Source organism: Hippichthys cyanospilos, chromosome 15 (genome assembly GCF_059441005.1).
Source record: "Hippichthys cyanospilos isolate Australia breed blue-spotted pipefish chromosome 15, RoL_Hcya_1.0, whole genome shotgun sequence".
In the NCBI taxonomy this organism is placed as follows: Eukaryota; Metazoa; Chordata; class Actinopteri; order Syngnathiformes; family Syngnathidae; genus Hippichthys; species Hippichthys cyanospilos.
The window spans coordinates 15,294,529-15,314,176 of NC_142383.1; the positions used below are offsets into that span (position 1 = coordinate 15,294,529).

Sequence of the window (19,648 nt, forward strand, 5' to 3'; positions counted from 1 at the left end):
TTTTAACACACAAGAGGCATAATTTTGACAAGAAAACGTTTATTACAGCAAAGACAAATTCACAAAATTGAAGGGGAGGGAACAACACTAAGCTAGCCTGAGCTGAGATCTGAAATATTCAGAAAAAACAAACAAACTACATGTGTCTTTTTAATAGTTTCTAAATTCAGCAGTACGACACACTAAATCTTTTTTTTTTTCTTTTTTATAAATATAAAATTCCCCCCGGTCGTCCTTGTTTTATATGCAAAATACAACGATACAAATCACCCTACACGCTCGCCAAGTTCAAGAAGAATAAAAACAGCACAGAAAGAAAGACATGGAAATTATGTGGATATATTATATATTATACATGATCAAAAAAAAGGACCCCCCCCCAAAAAAAAAAAAAAAAATCTAATAACCAGGACAAATAAATATACCTTCACTTGGGGTTATTTACATTTTTTACTTTTCAATCTTGGCTTGATTGAGGGGGGGGGAAAAAAAGAAAAAGCCTCCTGCCAAAATGCTTGTGCTTGCATTTGAGCGTGCTACAGATGAACTCACTCTTGACGGTCCAATGGCACTTGAAAACATCCAAATACTAATCACAGCAACCCAAAAAAAACAAAAAACAAAAGAGCGACATTTATTCACCATCATGAGAAATAAGGAAACAAAAAAAGTTTGACTTGGTTCTGTACACTTATTTCAAACCGAGCTTCATCTAGCACACTCTCGATCTACCGTTATGAATAATAAATAATAATCCCATGCTGCTTCGGTACCCCGTCGTCGCAACAAAATGTCTCTTGATGGCGTCCATCTGTCGGGTTGGGGGCGGGGCCGAGTTAAAGGCACTGGAGTTTTGCTGAGGGTCAAGTGAAGCTGCCTCGTCTGTTTTTATTTGATTTTATTCTTTTTTTTTAAAGAAATATCTGTAGTGTTTTCTGCTTGGGAATTCTCAGCTCCCCCCAAAATTTTTGAACACAAACAAAACGAGTTGTGTTCGCAGCATTAGCATAATTTAAAAAAAAATCACTGTCTGGCACTACAGTCCATAAAAAAAAAAAAAAAAAATCTAGCAGCACAGACCAGAAAGCACTTAATGCTCCCAAAGCACATCCATACGATTTCAAAGCAAAGCCTTTTTTTTGTTTTTTGTTTTTGTCAGGCACAAATACAAGTTTACCATCGACGTGTTGTGGATTTATACAAAAAGGGAGTTTGAGATTTACATTGAAACCACTGACCCCCCCCCCCCCCTCCCCCAAAATAAAACTTTTGCGTAAGGCAAAAATCCAGTCCAGTCCTATCTGACGCATATTTTTCAACAAAAGGGCTCTTTCTGTACAGTAGTTTTGCACTTTTACGGTCCTTAACTACACCGACTGTGTGGCAATGAGCCAAACTCAATAAATAACAATAAATAAGAACGCAGCCAAGTGGTCCAGACCAAAATAAATTTCCTGGAATGAGGCTTAATCTTAGTAGTGTCCAAAACGTTGAAGGCTTTAAACAGTTCAAGTATAGATGGTACAGTCCACGTGCCTTTTTTTTTTTCCTTCCCTTTTCAGTCTACTTCACACAACTACCTCCACAATCAGAAAGCAACACATATATGTAGCATTATATAGCATATATACTATACATATAGATCTCTATTCATATATCTCTTTGAATATCAGAAAATATCTACTTTTGGTCCTTACTGTACAAAGATGACCAAAAAAAGGGAGCTGGAGTTCAGGGTGTTTGATGGGTGTAAAAACAGCATTAAAAATGAAAATCAAACGTGTGAGAAAAGCAAAAAGCAGTTTTTTTTTCTCTGTGGTACAGTGGCGACGCTTTTGTGTAGTTTTGTGCGTGTGCAATAAGTTTTGGACAGACTGTGCTGCAGGTGTTAAGGAGAAGGGGGCGGGGCAGGTGGGGGGGGGGGGGGGGGGGGGCTGGCACCGCTGGCTTGAGGTAGGGTGACTGATGGATGTGTTCCGACAACGCAAAACAACACGTACGTCAAGAAAAAAAAAATATCGACGACGTAAAATGGCAACAGCGTGAAATCGAGCGCGGAGTCGGTTAACAAATCTAGTACAGTAGCAAGTAAAGCTGCGACGATTAATCGACAACTCATCGATTATCAAACTTGGCGAATCACATTTTAGAAAATGAATTCAGATTTCTTGTAGTCTTTCATGAGAGCAGACAAAATAACGTTGTGGTTTTTCAAAATAAGATTGATTATTAATGATTTTTTTGCGGGATTTTTGTCGACAATTATCAAATTAGGCGAATCACACTTTAGAGACTTAATTTAGATTTCTTGTAGTCTTTCATGAGAGCAGACTAAATAATGTGGTTTTTCAAAATAAGATTGATTATTAATGATTTCTTTGCGGGATTTTTGGACATGTTTGTGCATTTTCCGTGCTGTCATTATGAAATAATGTTTTGTATTTGAATGAAAGGATGGAGAGAAAAAAAATTGGGATTTCTCGACGATCTACAAAAGGAGTAAAAGAAAACTGGCGGGAGTTAGCAGAAGGTGAAAGGCGGAAAAGGGGCGAAAAGGCTAACCGGCGTGATGCGATTGAGAGAATTAAAACGCTTAGCGCTTCGCTAATCTGGCGCGTCTGCGGCGAAGGCTCCTCGGTCCAAACGGCCCAAATCCGAAAGCCTTCTCAGTGGACGGGATGCAGCCAGGCTAAATGGACCAAAGGAAGCAACCCCCCCCCCCCCCCCCAAAAAAAAGAAAAAACTGGACTCCAAGAAGAGCTGCATGTAAGGATAAGGCACTGTGATAAAGCCGAGGTACATTAAATCCCTGACATTCCTTCTGCTCCGTAACATGGCACAACATCGAGTGGCTCTCCCTCAGCCGCTTCCTTTTTTTTTTTTTTTGATTTTTTTTTTTTTTAATTTGAATTTTTTTGGTCCTTTGCGAGAGATTTGATTGAGACAGAAAACTGCAAAAAACAAGGGAGGGGGGGTCGGACGTGTCCAGTAGGCTGATTTCACGATTACGTGGACAAAGGCAAAAACGTTCCATTCCGAGTGCATAATAGGCTAGCGGCGAGGATGAAAGGGGGAGGAGTTTGTACAGCCGGGTCGTCCTAACGCTATCGATTCTATTTACAGGAGTAGCAGCGGCACACGTTTTTCTCAAAAGGGATTTGGGGGGGGGTTCCGTCTCACACTAGGGGCGAAATTATTTTCACGATGCAGCTTGTGGTACAAGGCTACCGCTGGTCATACGCCACACGTACGGCTACATAACGTACAATCCTCCGAAAAGAAGTCGGTCGTGATAACGCGGTGAAAAATGATCGTTTCACCTCATTTTTCAAAAAAACGAAACGAAAAAATAACTTTTGTTCATCCATCTGCCGGAAATACAAAGCGACTAGCAGAGCGTTTGAATGTAAAGAAAATTTACTTTTTTTAAATGGACAATTATGGCGGTGATTTAGATTATTCAAATGTCAAGTGCACTACTCCCAAAAATTTGGGGATACGGATAGCAAAAATTCAAGAATTGACGCAGCTTTGCTTAGACTTAAAAAAAAAAAAAAAAAAAAGTGGACGAGTCGGGCATTGCTAATAAGTGTAATTAGGTCCCCAAAATACCAATTAGCAGTGATGGTGCTTCATGAAGCACTTGTGATATTCTTTGACTCCTCTAGATGGCACTCTAGCAATAAGCAGGGAATTGAGTAAAAAAAAAAAAATGTGAATAAGAGGGATTGCGCAGAATTTTTGCAACCCCCGCAAAAACAATAAAATAGGCAAGTTTTCAGCAAAAAATGCTTAAAATGAAAATGTAAATTTGGCACTCCTTTACTGTTAAATTCACTTGTCAATGTTCTACAGCAATTTTAATCCATCCCGAAATTTCACCTGAAAATGGAAAATCCCCAATTTTTTTATGAGTAGTGCATATGCCTTGGGAAACTGTAACAGGTTTAATAAAACCAAATAATAGCACCATGATTTTGGGGCGTGTACGAAACAAAATAAAATTCAAATACAGCGGGGCCGCGTTTGAGCTCATAGACATCAGTAGTAGAAAGTGGATTTTTCTTAGACCCTGTGTTTCAAATTCCTCCAGCAAATTCCGTAAAGACTTTAGGGAGGACGCAGCATTCAGAACAAACGCGGGTAAACCGCATCGATCCGGCGTGGGACCCGAGCGCGCGGACGGACGGACGGAAACGTGGCGGCTGACGGATATGTCGGAAACGCGGGACGGGGTTGTGCGTCGCCGTCAAACGGGGGCGTAGGTGTTGCCCGCGGCGCCGCAGTGGCGGATGGCGGGGGTGCCGGCCGAAGGGGTCAGGACGTGCTCGCCGTGGTCCCGGGGGGGCTGCGGGAGCGAGTGCAGGACGCCGGGCTGGACCACGCCCACCACAGGGTGGGAGCCGTCCTCCATGGCGCCCACCTGGATCACCTGGATCACCTCGTGCTCCGACTTCTCCCGCTTGGCCAGCGGCTCGCCGGATTCCTCGGACTCCTCGTCTAAATCGCTGTCCATGCCGCTGGTTTCGTCTGGGGAGGGGCCGGAATGAAGGAAGTTGACAGTTTTAGGACGCAAACCTGACCCCGTTGCACGTCGTTTTGTCGACTGTTAGCCAGGACTCAACGCGTGCAAGAATCGCGTACCTTTATCGATGTTCGTAAGCGACAGGCTGTTCAGGTTGTCGAACTGAAAATAGAAAATGATTTTTAGTCCTCCGAATAAATCAATATTAGTGATAAAAGGGTACGGGCCAGTGGGAGAGGACCACTTGGTAAAATGTACGTTTTAAATCGCGAAACGCAGAATAAAATTAACTAATACGCTGCAAACATGTTTTGGGTTTTTCTCAACTCAGGTAGTTAAAAAAAAAAAAGGGTCCCGTTCTCTTGTCCCGTACCCAAATAATCTAACGAGCGTTATACCTCGCCCATGACGCCGATGGGAGTTTCTCCGGTAGCTTGGGCCACCCGATGCTCCACCAGGTAGAACATGTACTCGTCGTAGAGCAGGCGGATCAGGTGAAAAGAACCGAAGCTTGCAGCACTGCGCAGGGTCAGGTCCCTGATGACCATCGAACTGACGAGGAGGAGAAAAAAAAAATGATATGTTCCTTCCCTGGGGCCCCGCTCGTGCGTTTTCCCACCTGTAGAAAGACCACTTGAGTAGGAACTGGCGGGCGGCCTTGGGGAAGCTGGGCCGCTGCTCGTAGGGCTTGAGGACTTGCGTGACCACGTTGTCCAGCCAGGCCGCCCACTGCTCCAGAGAGCTTTGCTGCTGTAGGGTAGCCTTGAAGTCCTGCTCCAAGTGCTGAACCGTACTCTCCTCGCACTGGCACACCCACGACGCTTGCTCCTGTCGGCGTCGACAACGGGGCGTCAATTCTCCGAGGTCGATGAAATACCGACTGTGTGTTACTAACGCAATAACTATAACAACAAAAACAAGTTCATAAAACCTACTGAAATGGCATCTTACATTTAACTACCTTGTGAAAATGTTGAAAATCTTGTCCTTGTCAATTATTACACTGTAAATTTCAGACTATAAGCCTCAACTTTTTGAACACTGTGGCTTATCTGCCGCTAAGAGCCACAAGGGGGCAATCTCCTGATAAAAAAGGCAGACAGAAGACCCTATCGACATATTGATTTTGAGTTTGAAAAGCTATTTTATATGCAACCACTCGCCACAAGTAAATGCAATCAGGCGCGTCACTGTTGTGTTGGCGCAGTATTCTAACGATCCAAATGTGTTATGAATATGTTGATTCTGCTGGTGTGTACATTGAAGTAGGGTTGGTTCTGCTTTTATTTCTAAACATCTCAAAATAATTTTCGATTAATTCTGTAACCAATAGATTGCCGATTGATTGATTAATCATCGCATAACTAAACCCACAACCGAAGAACACCTAACTAAAACTATTTGAAAAAATAAAAAGATAAAAACTATTAAAAAAAAATTCTGCATGAAAAATCTTAAAACTAACTGGAAAAAAAATCCAAACGAAGTGAAAACCCAAACTCATTTAAACAATGCACGACACGGACCTGCACGTTGGCAAAGTCGACCCGGTTGAGGTCGCTGAGCATCTGGTTGATCTGCGACGTGTTCTGCAATACGGCGCGTGCCGCTTGAGCCAGGTGGTTCAGAGATGTGTATCTGCGTAGTGTTTGCGCAAAGGCACTAACAGCGGCAACCTGCTCAAAAAACAAACAGGCACACAACAAACTTCTTTTTCAACTGTTATATTCACTAGCGCCACCCAGAGGACCGGAGTGTAACAATATAACCACCTTGGTCTGGATCATCCTTTGCGGAATCGCATTCATGGCATTATTGAGCCAACTTTCCAGGCTTTTGGCAAAATTGCGAATGGCTTGAGTCAAGGCACCTGCAAAACCCCCGAAACATTTTTATTTTTATCGACGTGATTGCTCGAGAGGGTTCGAGTCGGCGGCTCACTGGGAATGGGTCTGAGGACATCAGGGATGAGGATCTCCACAAGGGCCTGGTACATCAGATGGTCGCAGGTGCTCATCCACTTGAGCACGGCGTCGTGTCTGCACAGCGCCAGCAGCTGCGACTGCGGCAGTCGGGCTTCGATCTCGCTTATGCTGCTGCGTGTCGGACATAAAAACGCCGTCGTTTTTCAGAGGTGCTTTGAATGACATCATCCACATGTACGCACCTGTTTTCTGTTATAGTGGCGCCATCTACAGAGTCGGGCGGAGTATAGCGCCAGAATGTTTGCCAGAGCTTCTCGATGAGACTAAACTGCAGGTTGATGACCACGTCCAAGATGGCCTGAGAAGAAAACGGCAACGAACGGTGAGCAGTGAAAAACTCCTCCATACACTCAACGACCCGATGACGATTTTTTTTTTTTTCAAAACTTTTATGATGAGAATATTCCAAATGCCAGCAGTTGGCATTTAAAAGAAGATCTCAGTCAACACACGCAACCTTTTCACTGCGTGGATCGTGACCATTTTTGATTGTGTGTTTATTGCTTTTACTTAAGACACTTGGCGCTTGATGCGAGTTTACAGTGCCAGTCAAAAGTTTGGAAACGCCTACGAATTCACACTGACTCAGGCACTTGAAGTGCAGAGAAAATATTTATAACACTAAAAATATTTGGAGCAAATGTTAATTTTTAATAGAGGGTCATAAATTAAGAGCAAAATACAGATTTTAACGCAAAGCCGCAGTGTGTAGAATCTAGAGGAGTTTAGCATAGAGCGGACCCCCTCCCACTTCTCATTCTTTCTTTTCATCTCTTCCATCTTTTTATTTACCATTGCATAAATGGCTGCAGAAGATGCAAAAAGATATTCAAAAGGCAATTAAAATCAAGTTTCTTTGGCTTTCTGTAGACAAAAGAAACATGATGGCCTCCATCTGAGCAGTATCTGTAGTATAATTAGCGATTATTTGACCTACAATTATATGTGAAAAAAATGTTGGTGATAGAACTCATTTGTTTACATAATATTTTAATTTATAGCGTTTGATAAGCTGTTGTATAGCAAAAAACAAAAAGGCGTTATACCTCACAGTGCTCCCTGTAAAGTGATTGAAGAGCCTTGACGTCCTCCGTGCTGATGTTCTCCGGATTGCTAGGCCCCAGGTCCAGCTCTGCGAAGTCCGGGAGTGCCCGCGATGCGTCTGTTGCCATAGTGACAGTTAAAACGATTCGCTGCGGGACGAGCTGTCCTGTAAGGGTACTTTTAAACGGTTTATGAGATTTGATCGCTTTTCAATCTGGCGACGGACCCAAGAACTGCTGGTGGTGCTGACTCTGCGCGATGACGGTCTGCTCCGCCGCCCCCGGCTGGTTGTGGCCCCCGCTCGAGTAGTTTTCTGTGGGGCTGGTGTCAAACTTCTGCACCGGTTTGAACCTGAAATGGCGGGACGTGTCAGTTTGGAGAAAAACTGAAGGAGGTTTGCACGAGGACCCGGCGTCACCTCTGTTTCTGCTGAACGGGCTGCTGTCTGAGGGCCATGTACTGCATGTCCTCCTGGAGTCGGTTGAGAGGCGAGTCGGGCTTCACACGTATGCCGTAGTAATGATATTTGGAGTTCCCCCTGCGAGACACGAGCAGAATGTCACGCAATAAGAAGCGACGGCCTTAAGTCCCAGCGGGCCCGCGAGAGCCGACCTCGTCCCGAGGCGTCTCGTGCGGAGTCCCATGAAGATGGAGCGGATGAGTTTGCCGAAGGACGCCGCGTTTACGGGGTCCAGCTTCTGCTCCTGGCAGTGGCGCAGGTAGTGATTGTAGAGGGTGGATCGCGGCAGACTCACGCCCTCTGCTGTCTCGTAGTTGTCCAGCAGCCATTGCAGCTAGAAAGAAAGACACGCGTTGATTTAGATTGGGACCCAACCACGCGCCGAAATAAAGTAGTTCCTAAAACCGATTGATATCATTTCAAACTCGTATTATCCTGATCTATTCATCTGTGTCCATTATGATGGGCATTTGATTTTGGTCTTTTTTTTGGAACTACTCAACCAAGTCACACTAAACTAAGCTAAGATAGGCTGGCTCTCAGGAGGATATAGCTTACAAAAGAATAAATTTACCAAACATATACTGGTGTGAATATGCCACAACTTCAACTACATTTTCACAACTTCAACACGACATTTTACACATGATACTATCTAACAAAATGTAGCAATTTTAACAAAACTGTACTCTGTTGACTCAAATGACTTTCTTTTTTCCAAGGCTTTGGCGCCATCTTGTGGCATCTTTGAGCCTCACTAAAAGAGTACACTTATGGACACAAATAAAGTCAGTTTATTCTATTAAATATTCAAAGTCATTGAATATGTTGATGAAATTTATATATATATATATATATATATATATATATATATATATATATATATATATATATATATATATATATATATATATATAATAAAACATTTTTAAATATTGGAGGCCTCTGGCAAGGTATAAGACATGAGTTGAAAAAACTGTTTCAAATAAGAAAATACAACCGGATAGCAAACAACTAATTGCAAAACATATTTAGATAATCAACATGTTTTTTAACATAAAGTTTAAATGTGCAAAACGGAAGTGAATATGGGAACCCTAACCCGAAAAGTGACTTCATACCCACGGTAGCTTAAAAAAAAAAAAAGCTAACCAAGAACTACAAATGTGCCAAGTTGTCAACATTAAAGAGTGCGAGAGTAATTTTGGCCAATTAAACGGTCTTTAAAAAGTAGTCTGACGACTCTTTCCAATCATTTCGGGGAACTTATTTAACAGCTACCTGTTAGCCATTAGCCGCTAATGCCAGGTGCAGTATTGTACCATGTCAGCATATATATTTTTTCAGCATCCTTACTTAGCAATTGAACAAGAATTCAGGATAAAACACAAAAAAAAAGGAAAACCACCAGCCTGTGATGAAAAACCAAACTTAAACCTGAACGTCAGTGAGCAAAAGAGGCAAGTGGCGAACCAAGGTGGCGGTGTGGAGTTGAGAGTAGCAAGAAAGCGAGCCAACAAGAAAGAGGAAAGAGCCATTTGACGACAGGTCAAGGTCCAAGCAGAAGAAGGCACAGCGTTGCAACTTACATGGCTGTTGAGCAGCGAGCTTCTCTGACTTGATAAGCCCTCAGATTTTTGGAGCGTCTCAATCGCCATTTCAATCTGACAAAAACCACCAAGCACAGGACAACAAAATGTAAGAGGAGGGAAACAAAAACTAAACAAAAATAAAGACAGGAAGGTAAAGTAAATAAAGAAATAAATAAACAGTTTGTAGCTGCTGGCTAAAATAAAGACAGTCGTGGAGAAGACCACAGAGCAAGCGCTGGTAAACCCAAGCAGAGCACAACTCAAATTTAGCTGCAATATGTTGAAAATTAGAGTTATTTAATTAGTAGTTATTTACAGATGAGAAATTTCCAAATAAAACATGTCAGGACTTTGATAACCTGAGTTTAATTTAGAATACAGCTGACATAAACCTGAACTTTACTATCAAGAAATCTGAAGAATGGCCTTAACGCATTCAATCCCAAAGACCTATTTTTACGTTTTTCAAATCCCAGACATTAAATCTCGGCTATTTATTCATTTTTCTCAGTTTTTTTTCTTCAGTTTTTTGGCTAAAGGAGAGACTAAAAATGTAAGGTACAAAATGAGCTAAGTACTAGTAAAGTAAAGGATTAATTTCGGTAAATAAGTACTACTTTGTGCAATAATCAATTACTTAGGTGATTATATACTAAAGTAATCAATTACTTGATTTATTCAGTACCAGCCATTTTAGAACCCTTCCAACACGAAAAATGTTGATCAGTCAAGAAAAAAAAAGTAAAAACACCTGTTTCATCTTTAGAAATGAAGTATGTCAATAAATAAACTTTTAAATTGTACTAATTGAGTGACATGCACATGTGTGTAAACAGGAAATGAAGTTGAAAGGGATGCAACTGTTATTAATAGAACACTTGCACTCGACCAAACCTTCAAGATTCCATTGTGACGGATTTGACGATCGCAATTTCCATACGCACATTCCAAAAATACGTGTAACAATTGCATGCTGTAGCCATTCATCCTCCGCCTTTTTCTGACAAGCATTTTCCCCTATTCCGCGTTAGCGTGAATTACAATTGTACTACGGTACAATAAAAAAAAAAACGGTGATCCCTAACAGGGGCTAGAATTAGATAGGAGAACTTTGGAAGTGAAGAAGCCGTTGGTTGGTCCACTTACAGTCGCCGGGGAGGCCCGCGCGGTCTGGGCGGCGGGGTGCGCGCCGGCGTTGTCCATGAGGTAGGCCCCGGAACCGCCGCCGATTACCTGACTCCCAGCCAGGCCCATACTCATGCCTCCGTTCCCCCCGCCGCCGTTATTGGCCATGCCGTGCGAGGTGACCACCGTGGACACCTGGGACGAGCTCCCTTGGGTGTCAAAGTAGCTCCCGCCACTGTTCTGGCTGTACAGCTGTGGCTCCGAGTACGAGTAGGTTCTTCTGTTTGGGAACATAGAGACGATGAGTAATTTTGATAAGCGTATCCCGAATTGATCTTAATACCAGATTTTGGTCTGATGTCAACCCCACCCAAAAAAAAGTTTCACGTTATAGCAGCCTACATCCAAAATCTCTGATATTATCACTCGTATACAGGGGTCAGTTATTTTTTCAAATTGATTTTATTTTATTGTATTTATTGTTATTTATTCTAATGTATTTCAGTCAATTGCTGCACATTATTACGATTATTAGTAATTATACAATAAACAGGTCACATTTTCTCTTATCTACTGTCGCTGATTATCGTTATTTGTTTGAATGGTATCCACTTGCTTGAATGTTTTCTAACATTTCACACTAAAAACTTAAAACATTTATTATTCCTCATTGGATCAGACCGGTATCGAACATTACTCTAGGTTTATGTGCAGGTTTCAAATTAAGCTAATAGTGCTCCATTAGATTGGTCAGATGATAAATCATTAATTTGAAGGACCAAATCAATAGGAGGGATGCAATTGGTACCAGTGCAAGTTTCGGTATCGGTACCTATGAACAATAAAGTATCCCCCCCCGAAAAAAACCCCCCATTAAAGATAGACCTATACATTCCAATGTAGCATTTTTCAAAGAAATACAGCAAGAAATGTACATTTTCTATTCCAATTTCTAGTTTTAAGTCGGGTTGTACAACAACCACATGCGAACAGTAAATACTACTATCAGGAAAAGTACCGATACCTCAGCACCGATATGACATGAGGCATCGATACTCGGCCGTCCCGTATGGATAGTAAATAAGAAGGTATACATTTTATATGATGAACCAGTCATATTGCATAAAAAAATACTGCATAGGACGCTTGACAGCTTAATTGTGACAGTTATGGGCCTTTGAGCGATTTAGTGGTTTGCGGCATACCGTGCCACCAGTGGCTCCGCGCTCGTACTTGCATGTCAGTCAAAATCTGTGTTTGACGGTTGGTGTGTTGATGTCTGAGCACGCATTGGCAGCTCAGCTCCTTAATGGCAAGCCCCCTAGGGGGACGCCATCTTAACCTTAGCACTTTAAAAAAAAAAAAAAAAGCCTACTTCTGGTCATGTTCAGGTGACTGCGCGCTCTGGCCGCCGCCACCATGTGCCGGTGACATCAATGGCGGCCCCAGAAGGCTCTAGGGGACGTAATCCCTCGCTACTCGTGCGCGTGTGAGCGCGCAGGGGCGGAGGCCTGACTCACATGTTGCCGTTGGTGTAGACGCCACTGTTTTCTTCCACGTACTGCACCTGCGCCGGGTAAACATGCTGGACCTGTTGAACTGTCTGCGTCTGGAATGCAATAGCCGAGACGCGCGTTTGAGAAGCCGGAGCGCGGACGGCCGCGCTTGTGCGGTACCGTGACGCCGTTACCTGTTGCTGGACGGGCAGCTGCTGGGTGGAGCCGGCTGGCTGGACAGGCACGGTGGTCTGAATAGGGACGGTGGAGGTGGAGTCAGCGCCTGCTTCAGGGGTCTGCATGGCGCCTAGGGAGGCACAAAACATGCCCATTATTTTATTATTATTACAATACCTTTTTTTTAACTCATTCACCGGCAGTCTAGTTAAAATGGAGACCAATGTTTTCCTTGCAATTTAATGAAGTGGCTGACAAGTACTGACACCGTTCTTTAAATGAGGCCTGTTATCCGCCTGAAACAAAACTTTGTATCGGTACGCACTCATCCAGACATGAGCTTTTTTATTTATTCTGTGCAAATAATTAAGATATGAAATATAGTCAGTAGCAAACTGATTCCTTTTGTTGAATCATAGAAAAGCGTGCACTGCACTTTGGAAATCGAGCATGTTTTTTGTTGATATTTTGACATGTCATAATTTATGTTTTGTAGAATGTCTGCATTGTCAATTCGGGAAAAAAAGAAAACTTAGGCAAAAGGAAAGGGGGAAATCAGATGAATTGACAAATTATTAAACTTGATAGTTGCAGGCTCAGGTACTACTCCGATTCAGCTTTCAGCCTAAAACTGGAAGATCATCAGCGAAGTTTCGACGTTCCCAATTTGGGTTTGATTCTCATCACCGTGGCCTTAATACGCAGGGAAAAGAGGATGGGAAATATTTGTAAACCAAAGTGTTGTCTGGCCAAAGCAGGCCCCGTAACAGGCTCATCCGTCTTGGCGGAATCGATGGCACCTGTTCTGTGCGGCGCCGTACTCAATGTACCGAGCAGCTCATGCATCAGCGGCACATGGTCCCGTCTCCAGGTCGGCGGCCATAAAGCCGGTTAATATGTAACAAACTCCAAATACACGCGGCTCCTCTTTGCTTTGCCAGCCGGCGCGTTTGGACACCGCTCGGCGCAGGAAACTCGCTCATCGGCGGGGCCGTTATGGCGTCAATCCTGCCAAGAGCATGAATACCGCTCGGCGATCATTTGGAATCGGGAGTTAATAATAGAGTAGTATTTAGTTGTGGGTTGCTGTTCCTGAGGGGGGGGGGGGGGGTGTGGCTCCTCCCCCATCACAGTTTCCATGAACAAACCTCTCTTGGTTAATTAAGCTGGGTTTCCTTAGTAAGGAAGGCTGTCAGGAATCCTTACAGCCAGCAGTCTCTCTGGGGACAGCCTGCTTCTTCCCCTTTATCTTCCGTTTCACACTGGGCCTTTTTCTGTGGGTGTCTTTTTGAGCTTTCGCTCGCATTAGCAGTTAGGGCGGCTGACCTCCGAGTTACAATACAAAGCAGAGTCAATCTCTGCACCGGGGTGCGGGGGGGAAAGAATCGCCGTTATTTTCCTTCAGTTTTGTATTCTCAACTATTTTTAAAAGGCATAGAGAATTAAAAAGGGTGTAAAGAAGAAAAAAAATCAGTGAACATTCGCTCCTTCTGGTGTAAGTCTTCTGGTGTAAGAATTGCAGACATAAAAATGTGTGGAGACAAAACAGTTTAGCAGTAAGTCAGCAGAAAGCGTTCCAATTAATTTGCACTTAATTTGAAAAAGAACGTACTGGTTCTATCATGGCATTAGATTTGCTGATACCTGCAGAAACCCTGTTAAAATCTTATATACCTCCAAAGGACCCTCACCTACCCCCAGGGTACCTACACCCACATTTGAGATGTTCTAAAGACTACAGTGATGCCTTAGGGAACAAGTTGAATTTGTTTTGTGGCCATAGTTTTATCTCAAAACACTAGTTTCAAATCATCGTTCTTTTATCATACGCTTTTATCATCACCGGGGATGTTTCATACCGCATCATTTTTGGGGCTGATATCAATAAAAGTGCTCAAATCTTCAGTTGTCACCGTTATCGAAACCAAGTCCCGATACTACTGGTAATTTTGATGCAACCGACCATCCCCCCCAAAAAGGTTAAAAAATACTTTTAAAGAAACACCCCTACATCCCATCATATCCTCCTTTTAAGATTACACAAAGTGCAAATTTTCTATTATATAAGAAAGCTGATATCGGCCTCCATCGTCCATCGCATCAGCTTGAGATAAGGCTAGGTATCGGCTACCTAGTATCGGTGCTCGCCCATCCATAATTAAAGTCAGAATTGTTGGCAGTACATCTGTCACTATTGAATAGTTTTAGAATAAATGATTCTATTTCTTATTTCGAATGCAGTCAAATGGTATTTTGAATGAAAGTTTATTCCAAACCATTTTTTCAAGATTATTATTGGTCACGTTAAGTGAAAAAAAAATAGTTTGACGTTTTCACCAACCCTTTTCAAACTGATTCATTTACTAGTTTGGTCAATAGTTTTCCAATATAAGCAAATGTCTTACTTTCATTAAACGCAAAAGATTATAATCAGTCCGTTTTCATGAAGGACTTTAGTCGGGTAATAATTAGAAATAAAGACACTGTGCAATTTTTGAAGGAAAAAGCAAGCAAACATCGGTTTGGAAAAAATAAATAAAAAGAGAAGCCCTGCATCACAAAACTAAATTGCCGGGTTGCCTCACCCCACGCCCTCCCCCCACACACACTAAAACACACCTTCTGCCTCACCATTCAGGCGCACTCCCTCGTGGCCCACTTAAACGCTGTGCTCCGCCGAGCAAGTGCAAGCCCTACAAAGGCACACAGGAACAAAAGAGATCGAGGAGGGCAACATTTTTGAGCCCTGCACCCGCACGCCCAATTCAATTCCTCTCTCTAACGTGACAATGACGACAAGCGCAAGGTTGCCCCTTTAAGAAAATGCTCGCCGGTGTACTTTTTTAGGAAGTTGGCTCGACTGAGTCATGACTTTTCAGAGCAGTTGAACAACTTTAAGCCGAGGCGAGGCGAGGCGAGGCGAGGCAGGGGATCTGGTGACAGCACTGCGGCCAAGCCAAAGAAAGCAAGCGAAGGCCGTTTTGACAGAGGAATTACGATGTTAATATTTAAAAATGTGATGGATACAATGGTACATTTTACCTGTATTTTAGCACATTGGAATAGGCAACTCTTCTTTTTTTTTTTTCCCTCAAATGATCTGCCATTGTTTTTTGAGGGGGTTAGGTCACTACTCAACAGCTGTATTAAGTGGTATTAAACATCCATTTTTTTTTCCATTTTCATTTTTTGCTTTTTATTAAAGCTTGTTTTATAATAGTTAAAAAAATAGCAATGTGAAAAGTGGCCACCATCTTTGTGCAATTTTCTCAAAAAAGTAAACATAGTTCTAATGCGTATAAAATATTCCATAACAAATAAATAACCCTGTTTGACTTTTTCGGGGGGGGGGGGGGGTAACATGTTTACAACAGGTGCAACTATTACTCAATGACTCCACAACTAATCGATTATCCTGTAGTCCTCAGTAAAATCAGAATGATTGTCTATGTTGAATCACAACAAGACATCAACAAACATCTAATTTGACTTGGGAGAATAATCAACATTTTCACGGGAAAGGCGAGCATACTTACCATATATTGATATTGGGCTGATACAAGGCCTCTTTCAAAACTATCGATTCTTGTAATATCGTCATAATTTCTGCACTGTCTATTTGAAATAATAAGCAGTTTTTGGCTAAAGGGTTGAATCATTGATTAACCGGAAAAATATCAACAGTTAATTTTTTAGACCAGTGTCTATAATTGTACACTTAAATTGCCTGACTATTACAACTGTAGCCTGGTTATAATGTTATAACTTTTATTTAGTAAACATTTTGCAATTATTTTTTTTTTCCCCCTCTGAATGTGGCCCCGGTACATTTTTCATTGCAACATTTCACTTCAAAAAAAAAAAAAATAAATAAAAAAATCCCAACTCGCGAGGTCATAAGATCCCAGCGAGCTTAAATTGGCAGATGTGGCTTGGGGCCAGAACACGCTCTCCACTTTCACTGACAACCTAACATGTCTGTGCGCTTGGGTCGGGACGGAAAGCAAACGGAATCCAAGCTGCATTCTGCTGAGCCATGAAAATGGATGTCTGCATAATTGAATTCATCAGTCCCCCTCTTTTACTGATTGGAAATGCAACAGGATCCGGCGGCAGGTGGCACCACGTTATTCCGGCCCCGCCAGATGACAGGTAAGAAGTAACATGAGCTGACATCTAGCGGCCCCCAAAATTGTGCGTGTGTTGCCGAACAGGGAGACGGGGGGGGGGGGGTCTTTGCACCCCCATTTTCGGTGGCAAATGCCAACAGATCAATGTCTTTGTATTATTTACTCCCGTGTCACTTTAATTACTTCGGTTTTGCACGGTCGCTGAGACTTGCATTCGAGATGCATTCAAGTCCATCAGGCTAGTACCACCTGTGGCAAAAAAACAAAACACCCTTGCGCCCGCCCCCTTCACCTGCTCCCACTCTCCCTTGATAAAAAAAAAAAAGGCAGCAGCTTGTAAAAGACTCAACACGAGTGAAAAAAATGGCAGCGCAAAGAAAATTGACGATATATTACTATTAGATCATTACGTTATCTATCAATTTTTTTCTCCCTCAAAATGAACGATCTTCCACTAAGACAGCTCTAACATATCAAATTCATGGGGACACAACTTACATAAGGTAGCAATATCATAATATTATGCTGGTTCAAGTTCATATCATACAATATCTGAAAAAAATAAAATAAAAAAAGCCCTCACAGGACTGTTGCGATACTGACATGTGATAGTAAATGATATGATTTGGGATGGGTGAGTACCAATACCAAATATCGGAATTGGGCCTAAACCTGGCCTTATTTTAAGGCACGGGGAAGCAATGGCAGACGATATTAGTGTGGGACACTCTCTTGGAGCAGTTTTACAATCATCAACGAGTAATGACCAATGCCAACTATAGTAAATTGCCATTAATTCAATGACGTTTTAAAGCTATGTTGGAATATGTCCCTATTTAAAATAATCTGTGGAAATGTTATGTATCAAAAGTACTAGTGCTCACTATACTTTGTATCTGTGACTGCTTGAGTTTAGCACTCATAATGGTATCGGTTTAAAAAAGTGATATCAAACACTCAAACCATATACTGTAGATCGGTATTGTTTTGCCACCCACTGAGTCTGACGGAATGGATCCAAGATGACCCTGGTCCTCCTTTTAAGACTCTATATTGACATTAGATGCTTATACACTGATACTATAATCAGTACACTGCATGGCAGTATCAACATACTGTATTTTCAACCAGGACTGGTTCCAAATTGATGACTATATTCCACTTAAAAGCAGCATAAACATCAGGTATTTTTTCAACAATGTTGTAATGAAGACAAGTACCTTATGAAAAAAAACCAACAGTATTGACTGCAAGATATACTTATATAAAACAGTAAAACAACACATTTCTGTACTGGGGATTGATATGATGATCAAAAACATATCTGATGTTTAAAGTATGATTAAAGTATGCTCAAATCTGTCCACAGGACATTCCAGAGCAATGAAAAACTTGATTTGTACTAGTATCAATAGTACTACATAGTACATACCAACAATAGTAGTAATAACATGGTAACGATATCTATATCTGATTCTTTCGTCTTGATTCCGCGTATTGCCATATTGATAAATTCTCAAACAGAATCGTTCCAGATTGAGCGTGATCCTCCACTAAAAAGGCCACATTGCCATGAAACGGACAGCTGTTGCTTTTTATAACCCCCTTCAACCACCCAAAAAAAAAAAACAAAAAAAAAAACGTATCGGCAATTTAGCCTCGCGTTATCAGGCATCTTATCGGCTTCCGAAACCACAAAGAGGGGCAGGCAGGTGGAGCAGCTAGCCACGCTGCTATCACGCTTTTCCCACCCCTTAAGACAAAAGGGAAAGTAATATCTTTGCTGTTATCAGACACGGAGAAGCCCGTCCGAAAAAGAAAGGGAAAAAAACCCCACTTCGCTTCGGCGTGGCTATCGAAGTTGAATACGAAATCTTGCTCAAATATCTCACCCGATGCATGCATTGTGAGTGGGGGTGAGGGGAGGGGTGAAGGGGGAGACACCTGCTCCAGCTGACTAGCTAGCATCAGGGAGACTGGAAAGGGGGGGGGGGGGGGGGGGGGGGGCTAACCCGGAGCTAGCACCTGACTCGCCACTTTTATTTCCACAATTCTACCCCCAAAACGTGCTCTCAAAACGCATTCGTATCGCCAGGCAGTCGGCACACGATCCCCACGCAGAAAAAAAACACAACCGAGGCGGCGTTAGCACGGAAGCTAACACGTTACAAAGAAGCACCCTCGCTAGCAAAAACTGCTACCAGCCACCCGAGCGAGCGAAAAAAAAAGGAAAGAAAAAACAACAACTCCCAAGCACCGCGATCGCGTCTTAAAGAAATAAGAAGAAGCGTTTGAAGGTGGACGAAAGCAGCAAATGAGAGAGGGGGTAGCAAAATTAAAAAAAAATGAAAGGTTGTTTCCAAACCTGCTTGTGGAGCGGCGGGTGAGTATGAGGATGGTGGAGGAGGTGGTAATGATGAAGCGAGAGCTTGTTGTTGGTGGGTTACAGTCGCCACGACTACGGTGGCTATGGCGCTGCCTCACCGGGCAACAGTTGCTAGAAAACTCCCAGCGAACTGGGAGGAGATTAGCTCGCTCTCACTTCGCGGAAATAACAAGAATAATAATAACAATACACGCCTTTTGGCTCATTTGACATTTCATACATCAATACGTGGGCAGCGCTTTCATGTTTTCCGCTCGTGGTGGTTTGGAGGCGAACATCACAATGTTTTAATAGCGTCAAATAAGACACAATCGGCGACGCTCATCATTCCAACGATACATATTTTTAACTAAGCAGAGGTGGGGGGGAAAAGTCACGAATCCTTCTAATTTAGGCTGTAGCAAATAACCGTGAAAAAAAAGGAAAGTGAAAGTAAAAAAGTGCAAAGGTAAAAACTCAGAGATGCGCCTGACATCTGTTTTTGATCTACCGTACTGTACATCTTTTGAGTCATTCCATCGACCCTATTAAGCCCGAGTGTCCTCAGTAGAGGACATCCTGGCCTTTCCAACGAAGTTTCTCGTGTTTGGGATGCAACTGCTATCTTGCTGAAGTAGATAATATAGTCTGGATCTCAGGAGGATCTAGTCAAGGGGTGTCCAAACCATGGCCGGGGGGCCATTTTCCCACCCTCCAGCCATTTTGAAGTGGCCCACGGCAGATACTTA

General features: G+C 42.6%; 1 protein-coding gene across 5 annotated transcripts; it reads right to left on the bottom strand.

Moving 5' to 3' along the window:
• Positions 1-22: 22 nt before the first annotated feature.
• Positions 23-19,066, bottom strand: rfx3 (regulatory factor X, 3 (influences HLA class II expression)). Of its 5 annotated transcripts, XM_088434287.1 has the most exons (17): positions 18,900-19,066; positions 12,422-12,534; positions 12,252-12,340; positions 10,753-11,011; positions 9,604-9,678; positions 8,167-8,348; positions 7,973-8,092; positions 7,781-7,905; positions 7,557-7,672; positions 6,693-6,808; positions 6,467-6,621; positions 6,298-6,395; positions 6,052-6,201; positions 5,145-5,353; positions 4,924-5,077; positions 4,645-4,687; positions 23-4,530 (listed from the first exon to the last, which is right to left on the bottom strand). In XM_088434287.1, exons 2-17 carry the CDS (start codon positions 12,527-12,529, stop codon positions 4,250-4,252), a joined length of 2,280 nt encoding a protein of 759 aa, XP_088290413.1. In that variant the 5' UTR covers positions 12,530-12,534; positions 18,900-19,066; the 3' UTR covers positions 23-4,249. The 5 variants fall into 5 exon arrangements, with proteins under 5 accessions (XP_088290413.1, XP_088290415.1, XP_088290410.1 ...); XM_088434289.1 differs by lacking the exon at positions 9,604-9,678; XM_088434284.1 differs by having other exon boundaries at positions 12,252-12,534.
• Between the last annotated feature and the right edge of the window lie 582 nt (positions 19,067-19,648).